Raw genomic sequence first — 22,664 nt, 5'->3', positions numbered from 1 at the left:
GTTTTAAAAAAAATACATATGGTTCAGAACGGATTAACCGTATTTACATTGAACCTTATGGGAAAATTTGATTCGGGTTGCGACCAATTCGGGTCACAACCAGAGTTGCGGAACGAATTAAGTTTGTGACCCAAGGTACCACTGTATAGGGACAAAATGCCTGTGTGTTGGAGCCCGGATAACTGGATTATAAAAATGTTTCTGAATACTGCACATTCAAGAAGTTGCATGCAATTTAGTCCCATTCTATTTATGTGAAAATTATTGAATGTTCCTCCATTTACTTAAAAAAAAATATTTCTATAGTAAAATTTAGATAAAAGCCTTCTACTTAAGCAACAATAAAAAAAAAAAAGAGGTCATTGATTTGCATAATATTTTCATATGTCAAACACCAATGGAAACATAGCAAAAATTACTATAGATCTTAACAATAAAGTGGCCACTTATCTAAAAGAAAATAAAAAGAGGATACAAATCTGCATAGTATTTGAATATGCTTAATTTTTATATATAGATGGAAATGTAAGGATTATTAGTATCACAGAGACATCATGGTATGGTGGTAAAAACTGTGAGCAGGTCATGTTTGTCTGCTCAGGCTGTTACCTATCAATCAGCAACTCCAAGACTCATTCTCTTATTTTCATGGCTCGTTATTTAAGGTGGAACTGAGCCAAACAATCCTTCAAATAGAACTCTCCACTGTAAATTACAGCAGGTGACCACCTTAGTTTTGGTTTCCTATGCAGAGAATTTTTGCATTACTGATCATTCAATCATGAGAGCCTGTGCTTGCTAGTTGAACTGGCACATCACAGCACAAACCTGTGATCACAGGGAAGACTGGGCTATGTATGGAGACAAACTGGAGGACTGGGAGGGAAAAACAGCAATCAAAAGAACTGCTTATTTCTAAGCAAAACAGCTTGCAAGGGTATGTTTCTGGAATTTAGAGAAAGATGCCACATGTGTCAGCTGTGTATAAGGATTAGGAACACTGATTATTGAGAAACTGATTGCAATTAGGGTTAAGAAAAATACTTAAGTAATTGTTCAGGTAACATGGTATTTGTATATATGACTGAATTTCTTGTCTGTGACTGGAAATGCAATGAAAATGGATCTTTGAGGAGCTGCGATGTCTTTTGGAAACACAAAGAAGTAACCTCCTTGCCCTATGTAACAAAACTTACAGAGCTGAATATAGTTATGGTTGAAATAACAGGCTGTAGTGAAAGGAGTTATCAATCAATGCAGCTAAATATAGAAGGGCAAAACTGCTTGATTCAAGGAAATAAATTAAAAGCTACAGCTTTCAGCAGCAATCCTACAAACATTTACTTGGAAACTTGTTATGAAGGACTGAGACTTTTGCAAGTATTCTACATTCTTCCACAGCAATAGAAAATCCAATCTGAGTCTGCATTTAGTATTTCTTGCAAACAATACTGTATTGATATGTTTAGACTACACCAGTGGCAAAGCTTGTCCTAAAACATGTTGAAGATTAAATATCTTCTGCATATTTAGTAAGATGGGGAAACTGTGAGTCAGCACTGGTATCCTGAAATTCAGTGACCCCCACCTCATGTGTGTCCATGGGCACTCATGGACTGGGGAAGCATAGATTTGATGTTTCTTCCCAAAATATATATACTACGTAGATAGGGGGTTGAGATCTCTGTATCCTCAGTAATGATCACACTGATATACTGTCACTTACTACATAATGTTTTTTTATCTTACACATATAAACACACCCATCTACTGCTGATGATACACAGGCTAGGTAATTATCAGAAATCAATTCTCCATGTATGTCTGGGCTTATACTATGATTCCCAGGGGAATATATGCAACATAGACAACATATTGTAACTGTGAAGGGACCGAAGTATATACTACTGGGAGGAGGAGGGGAAGGAGGAGGAGAGGACGATTTGTTCATTTTAAGGGAATATGAAATTCATTCATTTCAAGATAGCAAATCTGAGTTAACTACAGTATCATGAATGGCCATGTATTTTTAGTGAAGATGGGGTGGCCACTGCGTGAAACTTCACAGTATGAAAGGGGTTAAATATTCTACTGAGTTATAGCAACTTTTACAACTATAATTGTGAATATTCAACTTTGTGAATAAGGGAACTATTCCAGCTGTGCCAGAATATATTACTTTTTGAACAAATATTAATCTTTTGATGCAAGATGGTCTGTACCTTTAGAGAGAGACATCTTATGATAAACAAGATGACTGATAAAAATTCCCCCATTATATTCATATTTCTGAGATTTAACTTCTGAATTTGAAAAGCCCCCAAACCCTGGGGATCACTGTATGATTTCATCAGCCATCATACTATTCACACCCCACCTATAGCAGCATCACAAGTCTACTATCAGGATTTTCAAATTCTACTTGAGAAGACACATCTCAAATATTATTTTCTGAGATAAAGTATATACCCCCCCCCTTTCAGTTTGATAAAATCCTTGAAGGGCTATATAGGTTGAAGTTAAACATAGACTTGACTGAAGCACGCAGGATCAACTTACGTAGCCCATGGCATCCAGCAGGACAGCCCTGTTGGCAGATAATGTTGTGCTGTAATGTTTCCTTCATCTTTCTGCCTGCTCAGAGTGTTAGGGGGACTTTCAGGGTTTTCTTGGAGCATGATAATGGACTGGGAGCAAGAGAATGGAGGGAAATTTTATTATGTGAGGAGAAATCTGCTTGCAGAGGCACCGCACAAGCCCTGCTGCTTTTGTATGTGGGTCATGATGCTGCACTGCGTGCACATTCAAAAGGGGCAGAGTTTGTGATGCAGGGCTGCTTTCATTTTCCTGAGAGCATTAGACTCTGTCCACCAGCATAATGTTGTAAGTAGTTGAATAAAATAATTTAAAAGTCATGAAAAGAACATTGAATTGGAAGTGCCACAATAAAAGCAGCAAAATAACCAATAACATTTCAGATAAAAGCAAAGCAAATAGCTTGATCAACCACCGAAAGCTGGGAATATTAGAAGTTACAAAGTTACAAACGCACTACGGCAACCCAGGACAGCAGAAAAAGGAAACATACCACCTATACAACATCCTCCAACAAAATGGATATCCACACAACTTTATCAAAAAGTGCCTGACCACTCAACCCACTACAGCACAACCAACACAAGATATGAAAAAGATAACACTGCCCTACATCAGAAACATCTCAGAAACAATCAACAGACTATTATAACCAGATGGCATCATCGTAGCACACAAACCAACTAAAGCCCTCCAAAATATCTTAAGTAAACCAAAAGACTCAGTAGCTCAAGAAGAAAAAACATCTACAACATACAGTGTAAGGACTGGAACAACCACTATGTAGGACAGACAGGCAGAAGGCTAGCAGAAAGCATCCATGAACACCAACTAGCAGTCAGAAGACACAGTGAAAACTCCTTAATCTCACAACACGTGGGCAGACTTAATCATAATTTCAGCTGGGAAACTGTCAGCATCTTAGACCAAGCTAAATCCAAAAATGCGAGGGAATTCCCGAAAGCTTGGTATTCAGACAAGTCAGTCATCAACAGGCACATAAACAACATTTACACACTATTCAAAAGAGACAATAAAAAGGAAACAACAAGACCAGAACACCTCCTCGTCAGCAATCAACACCCTGATAAGCAGGGATTAACACCAGGATTAACACCAGAGAAACAATCAAGCAGTAAACAACAGCCTAATCAAGGAACTGCCAAGGAAAAAACAACTCCCCCACCAACATTGACAGGGCAAACTACTGTATATAAACAGAGAGCAAACCCCACTCCTTTCTAGCATTGAACATTTACCTAGACAGGTAACGAAACATCTAGAAGAAAACAACCAAGCTCAGAGAACCCCAAGGACTCCATAGTTACGATTTTAGCACAACTGGAGGGCATAGGGATGGCCTATGTCTTATCTTTGAGTCATATTTTTCTGTAACAGGCCTGTTGAACAATCTTTAAGGAAACCAGTATCACATACGCTACTTCTAAAAATCCAAATATAATCTTGCTTATTCTGCCCTTATACTTATAAACATGGAATAACCAAAAGCAAAAATGCAGAATAAAAAATAATTAAATGAATTACATGTTATATGCCAATAAAAATCTCATAGCTCTTGCAGTTGGGTCAATATATAGTCACACTTTCTTCTTAAAAAATGTACTGTGTAGGTTTAAAAAAAACCTGAGACATCATTATTATATACTCAGAGTCTATCTGGATGATATGCCAACACAGAGACAAGTTGACATGAAACTCAGGTAATTTGCATAATAAAGGCTTATTCTGTGGAGGCTCAGCATAATGGAGATGTGCAAATTGTGGAATTAGAAATATTCAAGCTTGATTTATATATGTATACAATTTACTTAGCAAATATATTCTTATTCACTGGCTGGTAACTGAACAACATGAGTGAAAAATGTTGCATTACGGATAATATGAGTGGTCTATCCAGGGCATATCATCTGTGATTCCCACTCATGCACGCAAGTCTAATTTAATGCTATGAGTGACTACCATGCATTGTGGAGGGTGCTTAGCTCTGGACTGAAACTGATTGTTCAACTAGGCTCCTAAAAATGAACTGGAAGTTTAGCAACACTTCTCTAGAAGCCGTATTCATGTGTCATGTGTAAGGATTTATTCAGGTATATTCATGTCTGACTATTCTGTGTAAATAAGTTTTAAAGAGGGGAAAAAATGGAAGCACATGATTTGCTTTAATAGCCCCCTTCTATCTTCAATATACAAAGATGGCTGCATATTAATCATCAAATCCATCAACAATTAAAAGCTTCATTTTCTATTCTTAAGAGTCCACACCCACCACAAAACACTATGACAATCATCCCTTCTAAAACTGTAGGATATATTTCAAAATTGAATGTTATACTACCTGGAGAAAATTCAGCTTCAAATTTCAAAGAGGCCACCATTCCACCAAAACATTAAGAATCATAATGCAGAAGCACCAAGAAAATCTTATGACTGTAAGATGAATTATTGGAAGCCTAAGACTTAAAAGAGGACATTTTTTCTCAATATCTTCAGAGTTTGCTACAATTTATTGGAAACCTATAGTCTCTAATAATTTACAGTTCTTGCTGAAAATACAAAACGATGTGACATAAAATCTTCAGGGAGTATACACACTTTCAACTTCTTTCAATCATTTTGAAATGATTCATAGTTCAAAATGACTCCGGAAATCATGCTGTTCAGCCTTATATTCTTCTTGGCAGAAAGATGCAGCTGAACACTTGTTAGCAGCACGGGAGTCCTCTAGGCTAAAAGTAGTTATTGAACTATCTATCTGTCATAGCTGACTGTTATGAAAGTTTTTCATGGATTGCAAGACATGCTTATAGGCAAGCAGCAAGAATAAACCCCCAGATTTTGCACCATAAAAATCTTAAAATACTGGATTAATAACAGATTCTCCACATCAGTACTATCTATGCTAGCTCTGTAACCTTTTCCAGCCTGGTGAGCATCAATGACTGTTTTTCAGAGGTCCTCAGAAATATCCTTTGTTTGAGCCATGACACACTTCTACATACCTGTGTAGTGAAGATCAGATTTTGATAGTGAATCCCCAGAATTCTGTTCTTTAAATAAGGCAGGACTCCCACACTTACACCTGATTATTATCCCATTGATTGAAACACATAAGCATGTAGCTTTGGATTATTTTCCTCAATACAGTAAATAAATGAACAAGTATAATGTTTCTGATTCATTTGTTTAATTGGGTTCTCCTTATCTAGTTTTAGGACTTGTGTGGAGAACAGATCATGGTCATATTTATGCAGAAATCTTGAAAATTCAAAAGAGTTCACAAACTTTTAAGCACCACTATACAGTGGGGCAAAAAAGTATTTAGTCAGCCACCAATTGTGCAAGTTCTCCCACTTAAAAAGATGAGAGAGGCCTGTAATTTTCATCATAGGTATACCTCAACTATGAGAGACAAAATGGGGGAAAAAATCCAGAAAATCACATTGTCTGATTTTTAAAGAATTTATTTGCAAATCATGGTGGAAAATAAGTATTTGGTCAATATCAAAAGTTCATCTCAATACTTTGTTATATATCCTTTGTTGGCAATGACAGAGGTCAAACGTTTTCTGTAAGTCTTCACAAGGTTTTCACACACTGTTGCTGGTATTTTGGCCCATTCCTCCATGCAGATCTCCTCTAGAGCAGTGATGTTTTGGGGCTGTCTCTGGGCAACACGGACTTTCAACTCCCTCCAAAGGTTTTCCATGGGGTTGAGATCTGGAGACTGGCTAGGCCACTCCAGGACTTTGAAATGCTTCTTACGAAGCCACTCCTTCGTTGCCCGGGCGGTGTGTTTGGGATCATTGTCACGCTGAAAGACCCAGTCATTTTTCATCTTCAATGCCCTTGCTGATGGAAGGAGGTGTTCACTCAAAATCTCACGATACATGGCCCCATTCATTCTTTCCTTTACACGGATCAGTCGTCCTGGTCCCTTTGCAGAAAAACAGCCCCAAAGCATGATGTTTCCACCCCCATGCTTCACAATAGGTATGGTGTTCTTTGGATGCAACTCAGCATTCTCTCTCCTCCAAACACCACAAGTTGAGTTTAGACCAAAACATTCTACTTTGGTTTCATCTGACCATATGACATTCTCCCAATCCTCTTCTGGATCATCCAATGCTCTCTAGCAAACTTCAGACGGGCCCGGACATGTACTGGCTTAAGCAGGGGGACACGTCTGGCACTGCAGGATTTGAGTCCCTGGCGGCATAGTGTGTTACTGATGGTAGCCTTTGTTACTTTGGTCCCAGCTCTCTGCAGGTCATTCACTAGGTCCCCCCGTGTGGTTCTGGGATTTTTGCTCACCGTTCTTGTGATCATTTTGACCCCACAGGATGAGATCTTGCATGGAACCCCAGATCAAGGGAGATTATCAGTGGTCTTGTATGTCTTCCATTTTCTAATTATTGCTCCCACAGTTGATTTCTTCACACCAAGCTGCTTGCCTATTGCAGATTCAGTCTTCCCAGCCTGGTGCACGTCTACAAATTTGTTTCTGGTGTCCTTCAACAACTCTTTGGCCTTGGCCATAGTGGAGTTTGGAGTGTGACTGTTTGAGGTTGTGGACAGGTGTCTTTTATATTGATAATAAGGTCAAACAGGTGCCATTACTACAGGTAACGAGTGGAGGACAGAGGAGCCTCTTAAAGAAGTAGTTACAGGTCTGTGAGAGCCAGACATCTTGCTTGTTTGTAGGTGACCAAATACTTATTTTCCACCATGATTTGCAAATAAATTCTTTAAAAATCAGACAATGTGATTTTCTGGATTTTTTCCCCCATTTTGTCTCTCATAGTTGAGGTATACCTATGATGAAAATTACAGGCCTCTCTCATCTTTTTAAGTGGGAGAACTTGCACAATTGGTGGCTGACTAAATACTTTTTTGCCCCACTGTATACTGTGATATACTGGAATTTATATATTTATTTCTGAAGGGGTATTTGAAATGAATTGGGAACCCTTTTTGGCATGTTTATTCAAACAGGAGGACAATGTAATCTGTTTTATAAGATAAGGAAACTGTATGAAGGATTTAGTTAATAATGATCATTACTGTGAAAATATATCATCGTATCATCTTTGGGATTTATATTTGCATCTCTCTAGTTGTTTGTCTCTCTGTATGAAGATCATTCTTAGTCATTAAAATCTACTGAGGCTTTAGTTATGATTCTACCGGAATGTGCATTCTGTCCTGTTTCCATGACCCAAGGGAGTGCGTGCTCAATATGTCTATGGTGTGAACATATGCATCCTGGATTTTAATTGCCATTATCACCATTGTCTATTTTAAGCCAGGGGTACACAACATTGTGTTCTCCAGATATTTTGGATTTCAACTCCCATAATCTACTATTGGCCATGCTAGTTGGGGCTGTAAGGATTTGAAATACAAAATTTTTGGAAAACTCCAGGTTGTCTAAAGGCCAAGTGTCCTTCAGTCCTAGTTTTCTCATGAACAAAACCATAGTTTTTTGGCAACAATGTTTGCCATTGTCTTCTTCTGGAATGTATTTCAACTTTGCAATTTAGCAGTCTCCCATTCAAGAAAAACAGGCTCAAGCTTATTCCCTGCAGCAGAGAATGGCTGTTCAGAAGAAGCTATTTGACTTCAGGACTACTCCTACTATTTTGGTTCTGAATGGGACTGCATTCCCCTTAAAGAAGAGTCTTGCAATCTAGGGATTGGGTTTGAATGCATAGCTCCTACTAGACAAGCAAGTGGAAGCCTCGGCCAGGAGACCCTTTGTTCAGCTCCATCTGGTATGCCAGTTATCGCTTTTCCTGGAATAGGAAAGACCACCTACTCAAAGTAGAATTGAATCTAATCCACCCGAGAGAGCATGCTATAAGTTCCTACCCTCTGAGAAATACAATGACCCCAGACAAGGTTAGTTGGGTGCTGTTGCTTACTGCGTACATGTAAAAATGAACGAATAGACTGTACAAATACACAGCTAAACTTTTAAATGTATTTATTTTCTGCAGTAATGAACTGATCAAATATTATTTAGGGTAAAATCAGAATGCCTCCTTCCATGAAGGAAGGATTTTAAAACTATTTATGCTTTTTTTTTTAATTAATAATGATCCCCTCCAAATTTTCGTTTTGTAGGGAAATTACAGGAAGTAACATGAAAAGAAATAGCTTGGAGGGAATAACACCAATGTTGCCCTGAGGGAAATACAAATAAGTGTCATTCTCTGTATAGATCTTCCATTGCAGACTATGGTTTCCTTGTCTTTATTCTGCGTTGGTTTGTATGTGTGTGTTTAAAACAGAAATACTGGGTGGCAGTAGATACTAGCCTTATCCATGTCACACTTTCACTCAGAACACACATAATATGACATGTAATATGGTTCCTACATGCTCTACCCCAAGGTATAGGGTACTCTGTCTGGCCCAATCTCCAAATGCCTATATGTTCTGAAGCTTAAAACAAGAAAACAGGTTTTCTTCAGTAAAATAAATAATGGTATGTGTTAATTCTGGGAAAAAGAAACTGTGCCCCTCCACATAATGTAGGACTTGAACTCCTAATATCTCCAACTGGTATGACTAAAACTAAGTCACAGATGAAGTGAACTGGAAACCAATAACGTTTGGAGGGTAGTAAATTCCCTATCCCATAGTTACTTGAATTTTGCTTCTAATGAAATCAATGAATTTAAATTCACAGTGAACTTGTCTCACTGATTTCAGTGAGATGCGGGTTTTACTAACTTTAGTTGCAGTCTGAATTTGTACAAACGTAACACTAAGTTACATTAAAATCAGTGGATTTTCTTCATTTTTCCTTTCCAGCCATCCACAGAGAAAACACAGTAAACATCTACGCTGAGTTTGCTGGTTCATGCTGCAAGGCATATATCACCACATTGGGTTTCCTTTTTAAAGCTTCCCTTGTAATGCCAACTGCATATTTATGAGAACACAAGGTAGCAAACATTATCCATAATATATGCCTGTTAGCAAATGGAAGCCCACTGTGGATACACATTCACCTTAATTGGAGCTTACCAAGAAAAGTCCTCAAGTGGCTTCAAGGTATTAATTAAGAAATCCATTTTAATTTATTTCTTAATAAGGCTGTTTAAATCCCTAAAACAAATTCTAAAACAGCCTTCCCAAACTGGGCACTCTCCATAATTTATTTTTATTTATAATTTAATCCATTAGTATATTTTACTTATGTTCAAAATACTGCAAATATACTGCATATTGTAGTTGATTAAATGATTCATTAAAGTACAAAGCATAGTAATTAAGTACAATGCATAGTAATTAAGATTCAATGAAACATTCAAACAGGGGAAACCTGGGGGAAGAGATAGGTCTTTAATAAGCATTTGAAACAGATATCATATCCCATCTATTAAAGAATATCACCTGGCAGGACCAGGAAGCAGGCCTTTCCTGTCAAAGTATTTTGAATCTTGAATTTTTATTCTACGTTAGTCACCCAGGGTCACTATTGTGAGATGGGCAGCCATTTAAATTGAAGAAAGAAAAACAAATAAACAAACAAATGTAGGTGCCTTCTAAATAGCAGGTAGAAAGCATTCCAAAAAGTGATTGCTATGTTTTATTTCAAATTACCAGATAGCAATCTGCAGATTTTGGTGCAAACAGCAGGAACTTCTCTGATGATGTTAGAAATCACCCTGGCAGTTACTCTTGTCCAAACAGCAAAACTTGAACTTGGCTTGATAACTGTTAAGTATTTAATAGATTGCACTTGTTATGTATATATGGATCTTATGTCCTTTGCTCTTCAACTTTGTCATGATTACAACTCCCAGAGTTCCAAACAAGAATGGATATAACTCATGCTAGGTTAGAATTCTGGGGTTGTTCTCCCAACACATGGAATATGCCAGGTCAAGGAAACTGGTCTTTCAAGTTTATACTGGAGACTTTTTGAAGATAAAGTACATAGCAGTTTTTTTTTTGCACACTTACTTGGACATAAGAATCACTGAAATTAGATTTGTACTACTGTATGAGTAGCTTTCCACGAAGTTCAGATTTCCTAGCCTCTTTCTCATATATCTATATATCTATATCTATATCTATATCTATATATGAATGCTTTTCTTGTACTCTTGTTACCATTCCTACTGAATAATTGCGTTTTAGCTATTACTAGGGTTGGAAGGTTTCTATTATTAAGGAATTCTTAAAATACACACACACACACACAGAGTTTTGTACATATCAACCTAACATTTTGACCTAACACATTGAATGAGAAATTGCACTGAAACTGCACTTTGATCCACATATTAGTCCAAGAAATATACATTAGATCTATTTAGTTTAGAACTTGGACCAATATTTTCTCCAACATCTTTAAAGAAGACAAGAGAAAATAACTATGGATATCTCTTAATACAAGAAAACTGTGCCTTCATTTTAGAGTGAATCTGAATACATTAACCCCAACTCACATTACATATCCACATTTTCAACCATTTTGATGGCAAAATCAATCTTACATTTTGATTTCAGTGGAATTTATTTCCACATACATTAATGGAGGATTCGGCATTAAGAAAAAATATTTATTGCTACAAAAAAAATTATTGCTAAAAAATATTTATTGGTAAGAAAAGGTAACAATATTAGAAAATCCAATAAACATTTTTAAGTACTTCAGGCTGTATCTGTTGGTTTTTTTCCAGATGAGTAGTGTGTCTTTTCTGTGTGACTCACAGAATAACATTATCAAAGAAGAACATTAAAAATTTCTCAATAATAGAAACCTTCCAATGCTAGTAATAACTAAAACACAATTATTCAGTAGGAATGGTAACAAGAGTATGAGAAAAGCAATTTGAAAATACCCTTGGTAGGCATAAATTAACTAGTTGGGATGGGAAGGAATTAAATACACCTATAGAAAATACAAATAGGACTATTTGTAAGACAAAATGGGGTATATTTTACAATATCTTCAAACAAACATATACCATACATTCCCTGTCCCCCCAATACTAATCTTTAATTATAAAATTGTATACAAAAATATAGGATGGAACACAGTAAACCTATTCCATTGTACAGATCAAACAAAGCAACAAACTTATTATTCAGTTTGTGCTGAAAATAATATTTTTAGAATCAATATTTCAGTAATGTTTTCCCAAGTTATCATTATTTTTTTTTCATTCTAGCCACAGGAGGAGGCTCAACATACTTGTCTCATTCCTATCATATAACAACAACACACATGATCTGACTGCTTCAGTTTATCATCCCAGACTGGAGAATGCAGCCCTTCTCAACTTGAAATCTTCCAGTTGAAGGTGGAATTCAGTTCCCATAATCCCCAGCTAGCAGAGTCGTCACATTTGAGGCAACCCAATATATTTGGAGTATATGAGAAGGCTAACAATGTATAATGGTTGATTTTACTTCTGAGAAAGGAACAGTAGCTTTTTATTTATAGCAGCCCAATGCTGGGCTACCTACATTGTAAGAGCAAGCTGGCTCTGCCTGTTGAGAATTTTGCAGTCTACCTTAATAGCAAACAGAAAAAGCTGAAAAAGACTGCAAGAAATTAGAAGCTGCTGTGCAATCCATAACTGGTTGCACTTCTTTCTCTCCTTAATGGTCAGTTTTAGCTCTGAGAAAACTGATCATAATTTTTATTTATTACAGCAAAACTAGGGAACTAATTAGAAAAAAAATGAGAAACATTGTATAATAACATAGAAGTTGAAAGACAAAAGCTTACTTTGCCAAAATAATTAACACAATAGTTAAAATAATTTTGCTATGAACAGAAGATTAAGATCCAATAGTGTTTATGTTGCATTGTTCACTGTACTTTACCAAGCTAATGATGCAATGTCCTTTCAACAGAATGAATATTAGGCATAAACAGCCTTCAATATGCTGGACTTAACTTCCAGCTGAAGGGTATCAGTTCCAATGTTGTGGTTTATGATAGCTGAATATTTCCACTAACTCAAATTAATTAAATTTTAACAGTGAGTGCAACAGGTGGAAGGAAGGAAGGAAGGAAGGAAGGAAGGAAGGAAGGAAGGAAGGAAGGAAGGAAGGAAGGAAGGAAGGAAGGTCTATGACTTTAAAAAGCATTTTACTGGTTGGAAATTAGCGCATAATTTGAAATTCCTGTTTGTTATGACCTCTAGGCTGGTAAGTTTACACCCATTTATTTACAAGCCTTATTGAACTCTGTGGGGTTTACATCTGAGAAAATAGATACAGACTTGGGCTGTAAACTTCTTTTGCAAAGAGATGTCAAGTTTCCTTCAGGCTACAAGAATAAAACCTGCGAAAATAATTTTTAGCTACTGCAGACTGTAACGCCGTTAATCTATGATTCACCCAATGGAGTGCTTTCTACTAGAAACATGAACATCACATTGTAAAAAATAAACATAAAAGAGTTCCTTGTAACTATAGCCATCCAAATGCCAAACAACATTAATGAAACTAGAGAAGGCATGTAATTTACAAAATGTAATTGGTTGAAATACACTGACATTACTCAAGACTTGGATATAACAATTTTATGAACAAATATTTTATGTGAATTAAAAATATTCCTGATTACATCTACATTCTCTTTAATTTTACTTTAGGTATTTTGCAATGAAACCAATTTTTTGTGAAATGACAGAAGAGATGGAATGTTAGAACCACAGATGTTGCTATTATGACCGTAATGGAGTCCTACAGATTCTTTCAGAAAATTCAGAAATCAAATAATGAACAGAGTTACTTTATTGCTGCCAATAAAGTATGCAGTCAAGTAGACATGCTGCCAAATACATGCAGTCACTGCAACGTGCAGCACATGCCTATCCATCTCCTTCCACTTCCTCTATAGTTTCTAATACACACACACACACACACAACCTGCATTGCATAATCCTGCATTCCAGTATCTCTCTGTATACTACCAGCTGCCTTTGGTTTAGATATGGAGAAAGGCAGAACATCAAGGAGATTGTTTTAGACTACCTTTCCCAGAATTAGTGCTTTAAAGATGTGGAGGCAGGGAATTCTGGAGCTGTAATTCTAAGACATCTGGAAGGTGGCAGGTTAGATCACTGGTATTAAGAAGGCAAAGAAGGAATTGGTGGGAATTAAATCTATGGCTGCATTTCTCAATGATCAGGATAGATTCAAAGGAAGCCATACGTTAGCAGCATGGCAAGTAATTTGTCCCTTAGTAGCAAATTCAAATAACTGGTCTAAAATAAACTAGCAATAATCCAAATCTACTTTACCTAAAACCATTGGTTTAGTTCAGGAAAACAGAGAAGGTGGGAGAGTGTGGAGATAAAGTGGGCTACTTGAGAAAATAACAGAGATAAAAACCAAATTAAATTGAATTGAATTACATTTATTTGAACATAATTAAAATAAAAAAGTTTAAAGACATTGAGATCAGAACATTACCATTCATAACTGAGATAAGGACACTCAGAATATAAAGTAAACATCAACATATTTGGGTGAGTAGCAATTTCTGATTTTCTGCTCTGCTGCCAAACTACATACATCCTGAGTTTTAGTCACTTCACTGTGGCTGTATATTTTCTTATGGTTATCACAGAAATAAACCCAACAAAAATAAAAGTTGAATATAAATATCATAGTAATAAACCCGATAGATAGATAGATAGATAGATAGATAGATAGATAGATAGATAGATAGATAATTCATATATAAATACACACAAATGCACATGCACACACACCCTTTTGTGCACTTTCTTCCTCCCTCAGATAAGAGAAGTATGGAATCAAATCTTTGTAACTGTTTACTTACTAAGCACTTGGCAATAGAGGGCCTGTAAACTTCTCTTCATGGTATCATCTGCTCCTGGTTGTCTTGCAGTTTATTCATGTTTCTGTCTAAGAGATGAAGGGACAGAGAAAGATATGTAAGATTAACTTAAAAAAAAAAAGCGAGTTTATTGCCCTTTCCAACCCAATAATTCAAAGCAGCCTGAGACTGCCAAAAATGGAACTGCAAGATCTTGGACATTGGTGGCCAGGATGACAACAGTAAGTTCTAAGGAAAACAGAATATGCAAACTGATGGGTGAATCCCAAAGTAACGGATAGAGCAGACGGGAGAATGATTCTGCTCCTGGATTGCTGTATTCTACAGTTCATTAGCAATTCATCTGAGTCAAGAAAAATAAATGTTTAGTTTGTGTACTACTAAAGTATTTATGTAGTAATAAAGCAGGGAAAAAGAGATGGAGAAGGAGAAGGAGAGGGGGAGGGGGAGGAAAATGATCTTATAATAGCTTATTTATCATAACACAATGAACTGTAAATTAGCTATTCATATTTTAGCCTAACCTATCTTGTAAGCCAAATCATTGTGGATAGTTCATTTAGTAAGTTGTATAAACCCAGAAAAAGGGGTTAATTCAGTTAACCATGTTTAAATTAAACACTGGTAATCATACCATATGAATACAGCCAATATTAGTACTTTTTTATCCCTAGCACTGCAGTGTAACTGAAAATATAGTAAAATACTGCAATTTGCATACTTATGGTTACAAGATGCATATCAGTCCTCAGAAGGAGTCTGTGGAGGCACTTTAATACATTTTATTTTAATGCATAAGCTTCCAGGAGCTGCAGATCGCGAGAGCATATGCCTTACAGTAACCCGTGTTAGTCTTAAGAAATGCTACCAGACTGTTTTTTGTTTAATGTTTTTTATTAAAAGCTACCAGATTCTTTCTGATATTTGGCTAACATAGACTAACAAGGTTGTCCTATAGTATCAGAGCTTAGTATCTGCAATAAATGGTTTCACATATCTGCAGATTTGGGTGCCGTTTTGTGTATTTCATTGATGTGAAAAATGGTAGATGGCCTTTGTGCATGTATAAAAACTTTTTTTCACGGTCTCTTATACATAGTTTCTTATTAACCACAATGGTTTGGCTGGAATGAAACCTGCTGCAAATGAGAGGGGCCACCTGTACTAGTATTTCATTAAAAATTACTTAATTTCTAAGCATTGCATCAGGGGTTCTTAAACTTTTTACTCTGGACTACAAATCAGTGATATTAGGCAATTCACAAAATAGCAGCTGGTGCAGGAAGAGCCAGAAAACAGAACAATTATTACTGAAACAGAATCTGGTTTTATGAGGGAAGCATTTATTTTAATAAATTAAATATCTGTATTAAAGTATATGTTCTTCATCTATTTTTAATTATTTCCACACACCTTCAGAACATCTGCCTCCAGCTCATCATCATTCGATTAAAGGCAAGATGAGGAGAAGAAGGAGTCTCTGAGCTACAAGTACGGCAGTACTGCAATTCTGGTGTATGGGCAGACAACAAAATGTGCTGCAACGTTGTGACACAAAGCCTGCCCTCTTCTACATGTGATGTAACATCACACTTGAGTATGTAAGTGGTGCAGCTTATATAATGATGTCACAATGCAAGGTTCACCATTTTGATAACATGTAGGCTTGTTGCAGATGCTCCTGCTCTATAGGGATCTATATCCACAATGCGAAAAAGACTGCAATATATAGCAGGCAAAGTTTTTTAACAATGCATATGAGATTTCTTATACAGAATCCTTCCTACTCTTTTTCTCCCTTTTAGTTCAGTCTTGGTAATTATCATGCACCCAATTCAACTGCTTGACAGGCACAAGATAAAAGGTAAATAAATATAAGTTTACAGGTAATTGTTATGTTTAGATTTTCCCAAAACACACAGCTCAGCTTCCAAAAATCCATTACAGTTAATATGATATTATGATCAGTGTGTTTGACTGGACTGAGGAGTCCCAAGTTCATCCTCATCCTCATTCACAGAAACCCACTGGACGATTTTAAATTAGTCCAAAGGTGAGGATGCTAGGTAGGCTGTTATGAACTCCTGGAAGAAAGGTGGGATATAAATCTAGCTAAGAACTGCTAAATAATAACTGTAATAAAGACTTGGGGAATATTCGAATTTGTTTTCCTTTAAAAACTACTGCTTTTTAAACCAATTTGAAAAACAAATTTTGGAGGGAGGGTAACTAGATAAATAAAAATAAAAAATAAAGCTGAAGATGCTACTCCTGAAAGCCCCTTGTGAGAATCTGAACAATTCTTTGGATCCTGGCCATGATCTTTTATCATTTTGTGACCAAATACAGGTCCTTGGGTTACAACCAGTCGTTCAGCGACCATTCGAGGTTACGACGGCGCTGAACAAGTAGGACTTTTAACCGGTCCTCGGAGTTCTGGCCATCGCAGAGTCCTTGCAGTCATGTGATCATGATCCGGGCGCTTGGGTGCCTGGCTCATGATTAGAACGTTGCAGCGAGCCACAGTCACATGATTGCCATTTGCAACCTTCACTGCCAGCTTCCCATAAGCCAAGTCAATAGGGAAGCCGGCAGGGAAGGTCGCAAGTTGCTCCTGTAAGTCATTCTTGCTGCTTTGTCTCTTGAGGAGCACTGCTATGGAGTATGAGATCTTGTACTCTGTAGCAGTCCCCTGCCTGCTCATGCTCTGTAGTGGCCCCTGATGGCCTGCCTGCACTCTGTAGCGCTCACCTGTGGCCCCTGCCAGCCCACCCGCAGCCCCCTCCAGCCCACCCACGCTCAGAATTGCCTGTCCGCAGCCCCCATTGGCCCACCTGCAGCACTCACCCACCCACCGCTCTCGTCTTAGGACTCTAGTCACATGAGGTGCTCTCTTAACGACTGGCACGGTCTGTGGGTTACAACAGCAACTGGGACTGTTGGGATTGCTGTCACTAAGCAATGTGGTCACGTGACTTTGTGCTTTACAACTGCATCACTTAGCGATGGAAATTCTGGTTCCAACTGTCGTCATAACCCAAGGACTACCTGTATACCAAATCAAACCACAAAACCACAAAACTACACAGCTCAGCCTCCTGATTCAGACTGAAAAGCCAACCCTTAAAAACAGTTCACAATCTTTAAGCACTTGATATATTAGAGATCCTAGGAGAATGCCCTCCTGCCACCTTCTAACTGGTAAAGGTATTTGCTAGTTATTTTAATGCCCCCAACTATCATTTCTTATGAACTTGTTTAAGAACTAAATAAGAAGACATCTGTGAAACAGGCTAAACCAGTAAACAAAACTCTTTCCCTGATTAAATGCCAAGGAATTTATGAAACCAGAAGAACTGTATTTGATTTGTAGAGACAAGTCTCTCAGGATTGCCACTTTTATTAGCTCCATTTGCCAGCAGAAGAGCGGAGACATTCCCTTCTGTTACCACTTTACAGCTATTTATACACATAGTTATAAAGAAAACTCCTGCTTGGATGCTCCTTCTGTCTCCATCCCCACTCCCAATTTCATTTTAAAATAGGTTGTAACTGCAAGAAAAGCTGAGTATTTCTTAGAGGTAAAATATCATTTCACTTCAGTGAAATAATATTTAGTTTTTATCACTGATATTGTGGGTGATTATTAAAATTACCTGAAGACCAACATAAGAAAGAGCTGCTCTTATATAAAGACAGTAATCTTATACATATTTACTTTGAAGTAAGTTCCACCCTGAGTAGAAAGATACAAGGTTGTACTTGACACATACTATCTAGCCTTGCAGCTATTCAAGCAAGCATACCAGGAAGGGTAGCCTCAACATAGCCAAAAAACAGTCTGGAGAAGGCTGCAACTGTTTTTACAATTTATATGTGTTTTGTTGGTTTTTGCATTTAAGTGAATTAGCATTATTTTGCCTATAAATTGTACATAATTTGTCCTTTTCTTTGGAGAATAGAGATAGGAACTATGTAATTTGATTCTACCCCTCCTTCTATGCAGTGTTCATCAATTCTGAATAGAGGCAGATGTTTCCATATCTCTATACATTGTGGGAACATAATCTCATGCACAAAAATTAGTCTCTATAAATGGAGAGAGAGGGACAGCTAAGATTTTTCTCCTGTGTATATGATTTTTTTTTCTTAATGGTTAGTACATGTTTTAGCATTGTGCCAAATATATTTGTTGATACTAACAGTCAATCTAAGTGCAAAATAAGCCCAATCTGTGGAGATACTAAAGAGATGTGTTACACTAATTTATACAAACCGGTTAATTAATATACTAAAGCTTTAGACATGAGATGCCTGACAACAATAGGCTTGTGGAAGACTGGGATATGGTCATAAAGTTTACTGGGGAAGTTTATTCCTGCCACAGAAGTGAAAAACCATCGTAATAGCAAATTGCCAATCTACTTTGTTATTGGGCTTTTGCATCCAAATAACAAAATAATTAACGCATGCCAATAACCAGATAAAATTCTAGAATAACAAAAGTATATCTGTATTGAATAATCTGATGCCATTTATTTGTATTTGTTTATCTATTAGTGCATGCCTAACTCTTGAATGGGAAGTTCTACCAGCCATTGCACCATGATGGAAATAACGACTGGTAATACCACTGTGCTGATTTTGACTTTATTGAAACGGGTTTGGATAGTTGTGAAGCCTGATTTTGACTGTACTGAAACGGGACTGATTTGATGTGAAGCCAGATTAGGCTTGGGTGCAAGAACAAAAAATATGGCATTTGTTTCTGTTTATCTTTCATTTGCTGATGGCTTAGGAACATAAACAATGGTCATTTAACTGTTATTTAATTTTAACTTAGCTTTAATGGTCAATAATTATTACAATTTAAAGTGCTGGTTTTAACTTACAATGATTTTCAGGGCTTGGCACCAAGATCATACCAGGAGAAACTGATGGTGATACCTCAGTTCCCAAAAGTCAGTTCTCCTGACTTATTGCCAGGAGATTTTGCTTTTTTGTTGTAGCTACCAAGCCTCTGCACTGACATCAGGTTTGTCCCCTCCCTGATAATTTTTTTTTAAAGTCCTTTCAACTCATTCTTGACTCCTGGTGACTGGCCAGACAAGTCTCTGCAGTTTTCTTGGCAAGATTATCGGAAGTGGTTTGCCACTGCATTCCTCCTAAGGCTGAAAGAGAGCGATGACCCTAAGTCATCCAGTTGGCTTTGTGTCTAAGTTAGGACTAGAACTCAGAGCTTCCCAGTTTCTAGCCTGGTGTCTTAACCGCTACACTAAACTGGCTCCCTGATAACATTTAGGCAACAATTAAAGATGGAGCTTTTCCATAGGGCTATTCCCTACTGTATGGAGACCACTAGACTTTTTGTTATTGTTTCACACTTTATTTATTTGTAAACCCGCCACAGATGTTTTAATGCTCCATTTGAGTCTTGCTTCCATGGATATTTTATTGTTTCTTGCCATGGATGTTTTCTGTTTTTGCTAAACTGCCGTAAGTCAATTAGCTGAAATCAGTAGTACAGAAGTTGCAAACAAACAACCCAAATCTATATAACACTCTGCATAATATGTTCCACAAGTTTCTTTGGGTCAAATCCTGATTTAGATTCATAGCTTCTGAATTTCAGGTGCAGCCACTGGACTGAGCTTGGGAGAATTAGATTGTTTGGAACAAAATGTTAACAGGGAAGCTGGCAACTTTTAAAGCTACACTTTTATTTTTCAAAAAAGAAAAAAAATGTGAAAACCTACAAGGGAAAATGGAAATTAAATTTATCTTTTAAAAACAGTAGACTAGATTCTCTACAGCAAAAATGATCAATCTTCCTCTAGAAACCTCCATGCTTTCAGAGGAAAATGGCTGGGATGTTCATAACTGTAGTACCTGGAGAGCAAGCAGTGTTTCTCTAAACACCAACTTCTCTCTCTCTCACAAACACACATAGAGTCTGAACTATCTTCCTAAATGCCATTCCCATTAGAATTGGCATTACAATCTTCAGAAACAAGTCAGATTATGCTTATTTACTCAGATAATTTTAAATGCTGGATTGCTTCTCCATTTTATGAAGGATAATGGTATCTTGATATTAGAATTGTACTTTATATACTGAAAAACAGCCTGGAATTTATTAGGTTCATGTGCTATTTAAACATTTTTAAATACATACAGGCATACATACCACTGGAAATTCTATTTTCCATTTTCTTACTGAGAAATGGAGCCATTTACTCCTTGGTCAGTTTAATTTGCTTCCCTTTCTCAACATGCTACAGGGAAACAGTATTTGTCTGTTTCCTGCTAAGCAGCTGTTTCTTTTCTTCATTTTTTAAAAATAAAAATGATAGCTCAGATGCAGCTAGGAAGGATCATATGTACAAAAAAGATTGACTAGAGTTTCTTTAGGTACACCATAGGTCTTTCCTATGTTTGTTTGTCTGTTCCTTTGGGGAATAGACAAGGGGAAGTATGGGTTGAATGAGGAGGTATGACTTTGAGAATCCACATTCTAAAGATCCTGGGTCTGGTCCTCAGCCTAGAAATTCTCTGCTCCTCCTTATTCCTCCTGTTCCTCACACTGACTGACATTTTTCTCATGCCAAAGTCCTGCTGTGCTGAAAACAAGAAATCAGAAATGACAAGAAGGAACAGAAATACAACATTAATAAGTTGGATTGTTTTGCCAAAGCAAAAATAAAAACAAATAAAACAACTCCTGTTACAATACTTTTAAACTCATAAATATTTTAACATTTGGTGTCACTCTGCCTTCTAGGGTAATTTCACTTACAAAATAAATTGGCTTTCCACCCTAACAATCCACTATGCCTCTGATCTGAAGTAGGAAAAAAGTGCAAGAGTGATTCATCCCCATTTCTCATTTCAGTCCCAAGTATTATCTCTTAACTTCGTAACTTCAGATGTCATTGAGTTCTAACTCACCACTGACCATATGTGCAGTTTCCAGATGTCACCCAATTCTTATTTTTATAAGCCAGTGTCAACAAAATCAATTATGAGAGGTGTCAGGAGTTGCAATCCAACAATATATCTAGAGAACTACACACTGCCCACTTGTATGCTAAAGAACTGTCCTTTGTTTTGATATATCAGTGAGATTTTGGGAGATTTTTTTTTTGTTTAATGCTGTATATCTGCCTAAAAATATTCATAGACTATTAATCTCTTAACACTTTTAAAATGTTACCTTAAAGCCTCTTTTTATTCATAGCTTCTGCATCTATACATAATGGTGTATTCAGTGATGAATAGGCACATGAAATCTCCGTGCACAGCCAAGTTATTGTCTTCCAGGGTGAGTAATTTTCACCCTCCATCCCACACTGTACTCCAGCTAAATTAAAGAAGACAACCAAGACATATTGATGAATAGTAAACAAAAAAGTTGAAAGGAGCTGATAGTTCCCCAAATACTGGGTCGTTCTTTATGTCTACAGAAGGAAAAATGCCAACAATGGATTGAAGCAAAACAAAAACAAACATTCCTTTCACTTAGCAAACTAGATGCTATGTGAAGGCTTTTCGTCTTGACATCTAGGAGTGTCTGTGCATGCACATGCATGTATGTGGTATGTGTATGTATGTGAAAGAAGGCTTGAAGTACCCATGATTGACAATCATACACAAACTCATTACACATTATCTTTTTAATGAACTGCAAGGTACTGGCACGAGAAGGTTGATCACAGAATCACCAGCACTGCAATTCATAGGAAAGGAACGTTTCAACCTTCCTTCTCAGCCACAATCCCAATTTAAAATGTTTCCCAGAAGAGCAACTGGCATTAGGACAAACCATCCTCTGGACAGTGGTGCTGTTAGTACCTGACTTTTGAGAGAAGACCAGGGAAGCATAATCTGGATGCCCCTAAGCAACAGTGAGAGCCCATGTAATATGATGGTTAAAGTGCTGGACTGAGACTGGGGACATCCACACTCAAATTCCTACTGAACCATGGAGTTGAATTACTTCCTCTCAGGTCAACCTACCTTACAGAACCTTGTAGCGAGGATAAGATTAGAGAGACTCATGTATCCTCCTTTGAATACTCAGAAAAAGGACAGAGTATCAATGATAATTATGATGATATAATAGTAATCTAGCAAGGCAGCTGCAGTCATCTATTTTTTAAATTTAAGTAACTGTATCCAGAGTGAGTCTGGAAATATGATCTCAACC

General features: G+C 37.0%; 1 protein-coding gene across 1 annotated transcript in view; it reads right to left on the bottom strand.

Annotated features, from left to right (window-relative positions):
* TMEM108 (transmembrane protein 108) overlaps positions 1 to 22,664 on the bottom strand; it is a 182,042-nt gene that overhangs the window by 77,767 nt on the left and 81,611 nt on the right. The window contains exon 3 of the mRNA XM_088150907.1: positions 14,441 to 14,526. Within this exon, the coding sequence (XP_088007033.1) occupies positions 14,441 to 14,480 (40 nt within the window). The 5' untranslated portion in view covers positions 14,481 to 14,526. The remainder of the gene's footprint in view (positions 1 to 14,440; positions 14,527 to 22,664) is intronic.

The sequence above is a fragment of the Python bivittatus genome, unplaced genomic scaffold (genome assembly GCF_059951505.1).
Source record: "Python bivittatus isolate LINGU-HERP-01145 unplaced genomic scaffold, Pbiv_v1 ctg000610_np1212, whole genome shotgun sequence".
Taxonomy (NCBI): Eukaryota; Metazoa; Chordata; class Lepidosauria; order Squamata; family Pythonidae; genus Python; species Python bivittatus.
Note: the sequence above shows the minus strand (reverse complement) of the source record. Positions and strands in the feature narration are given on the sequence as shown.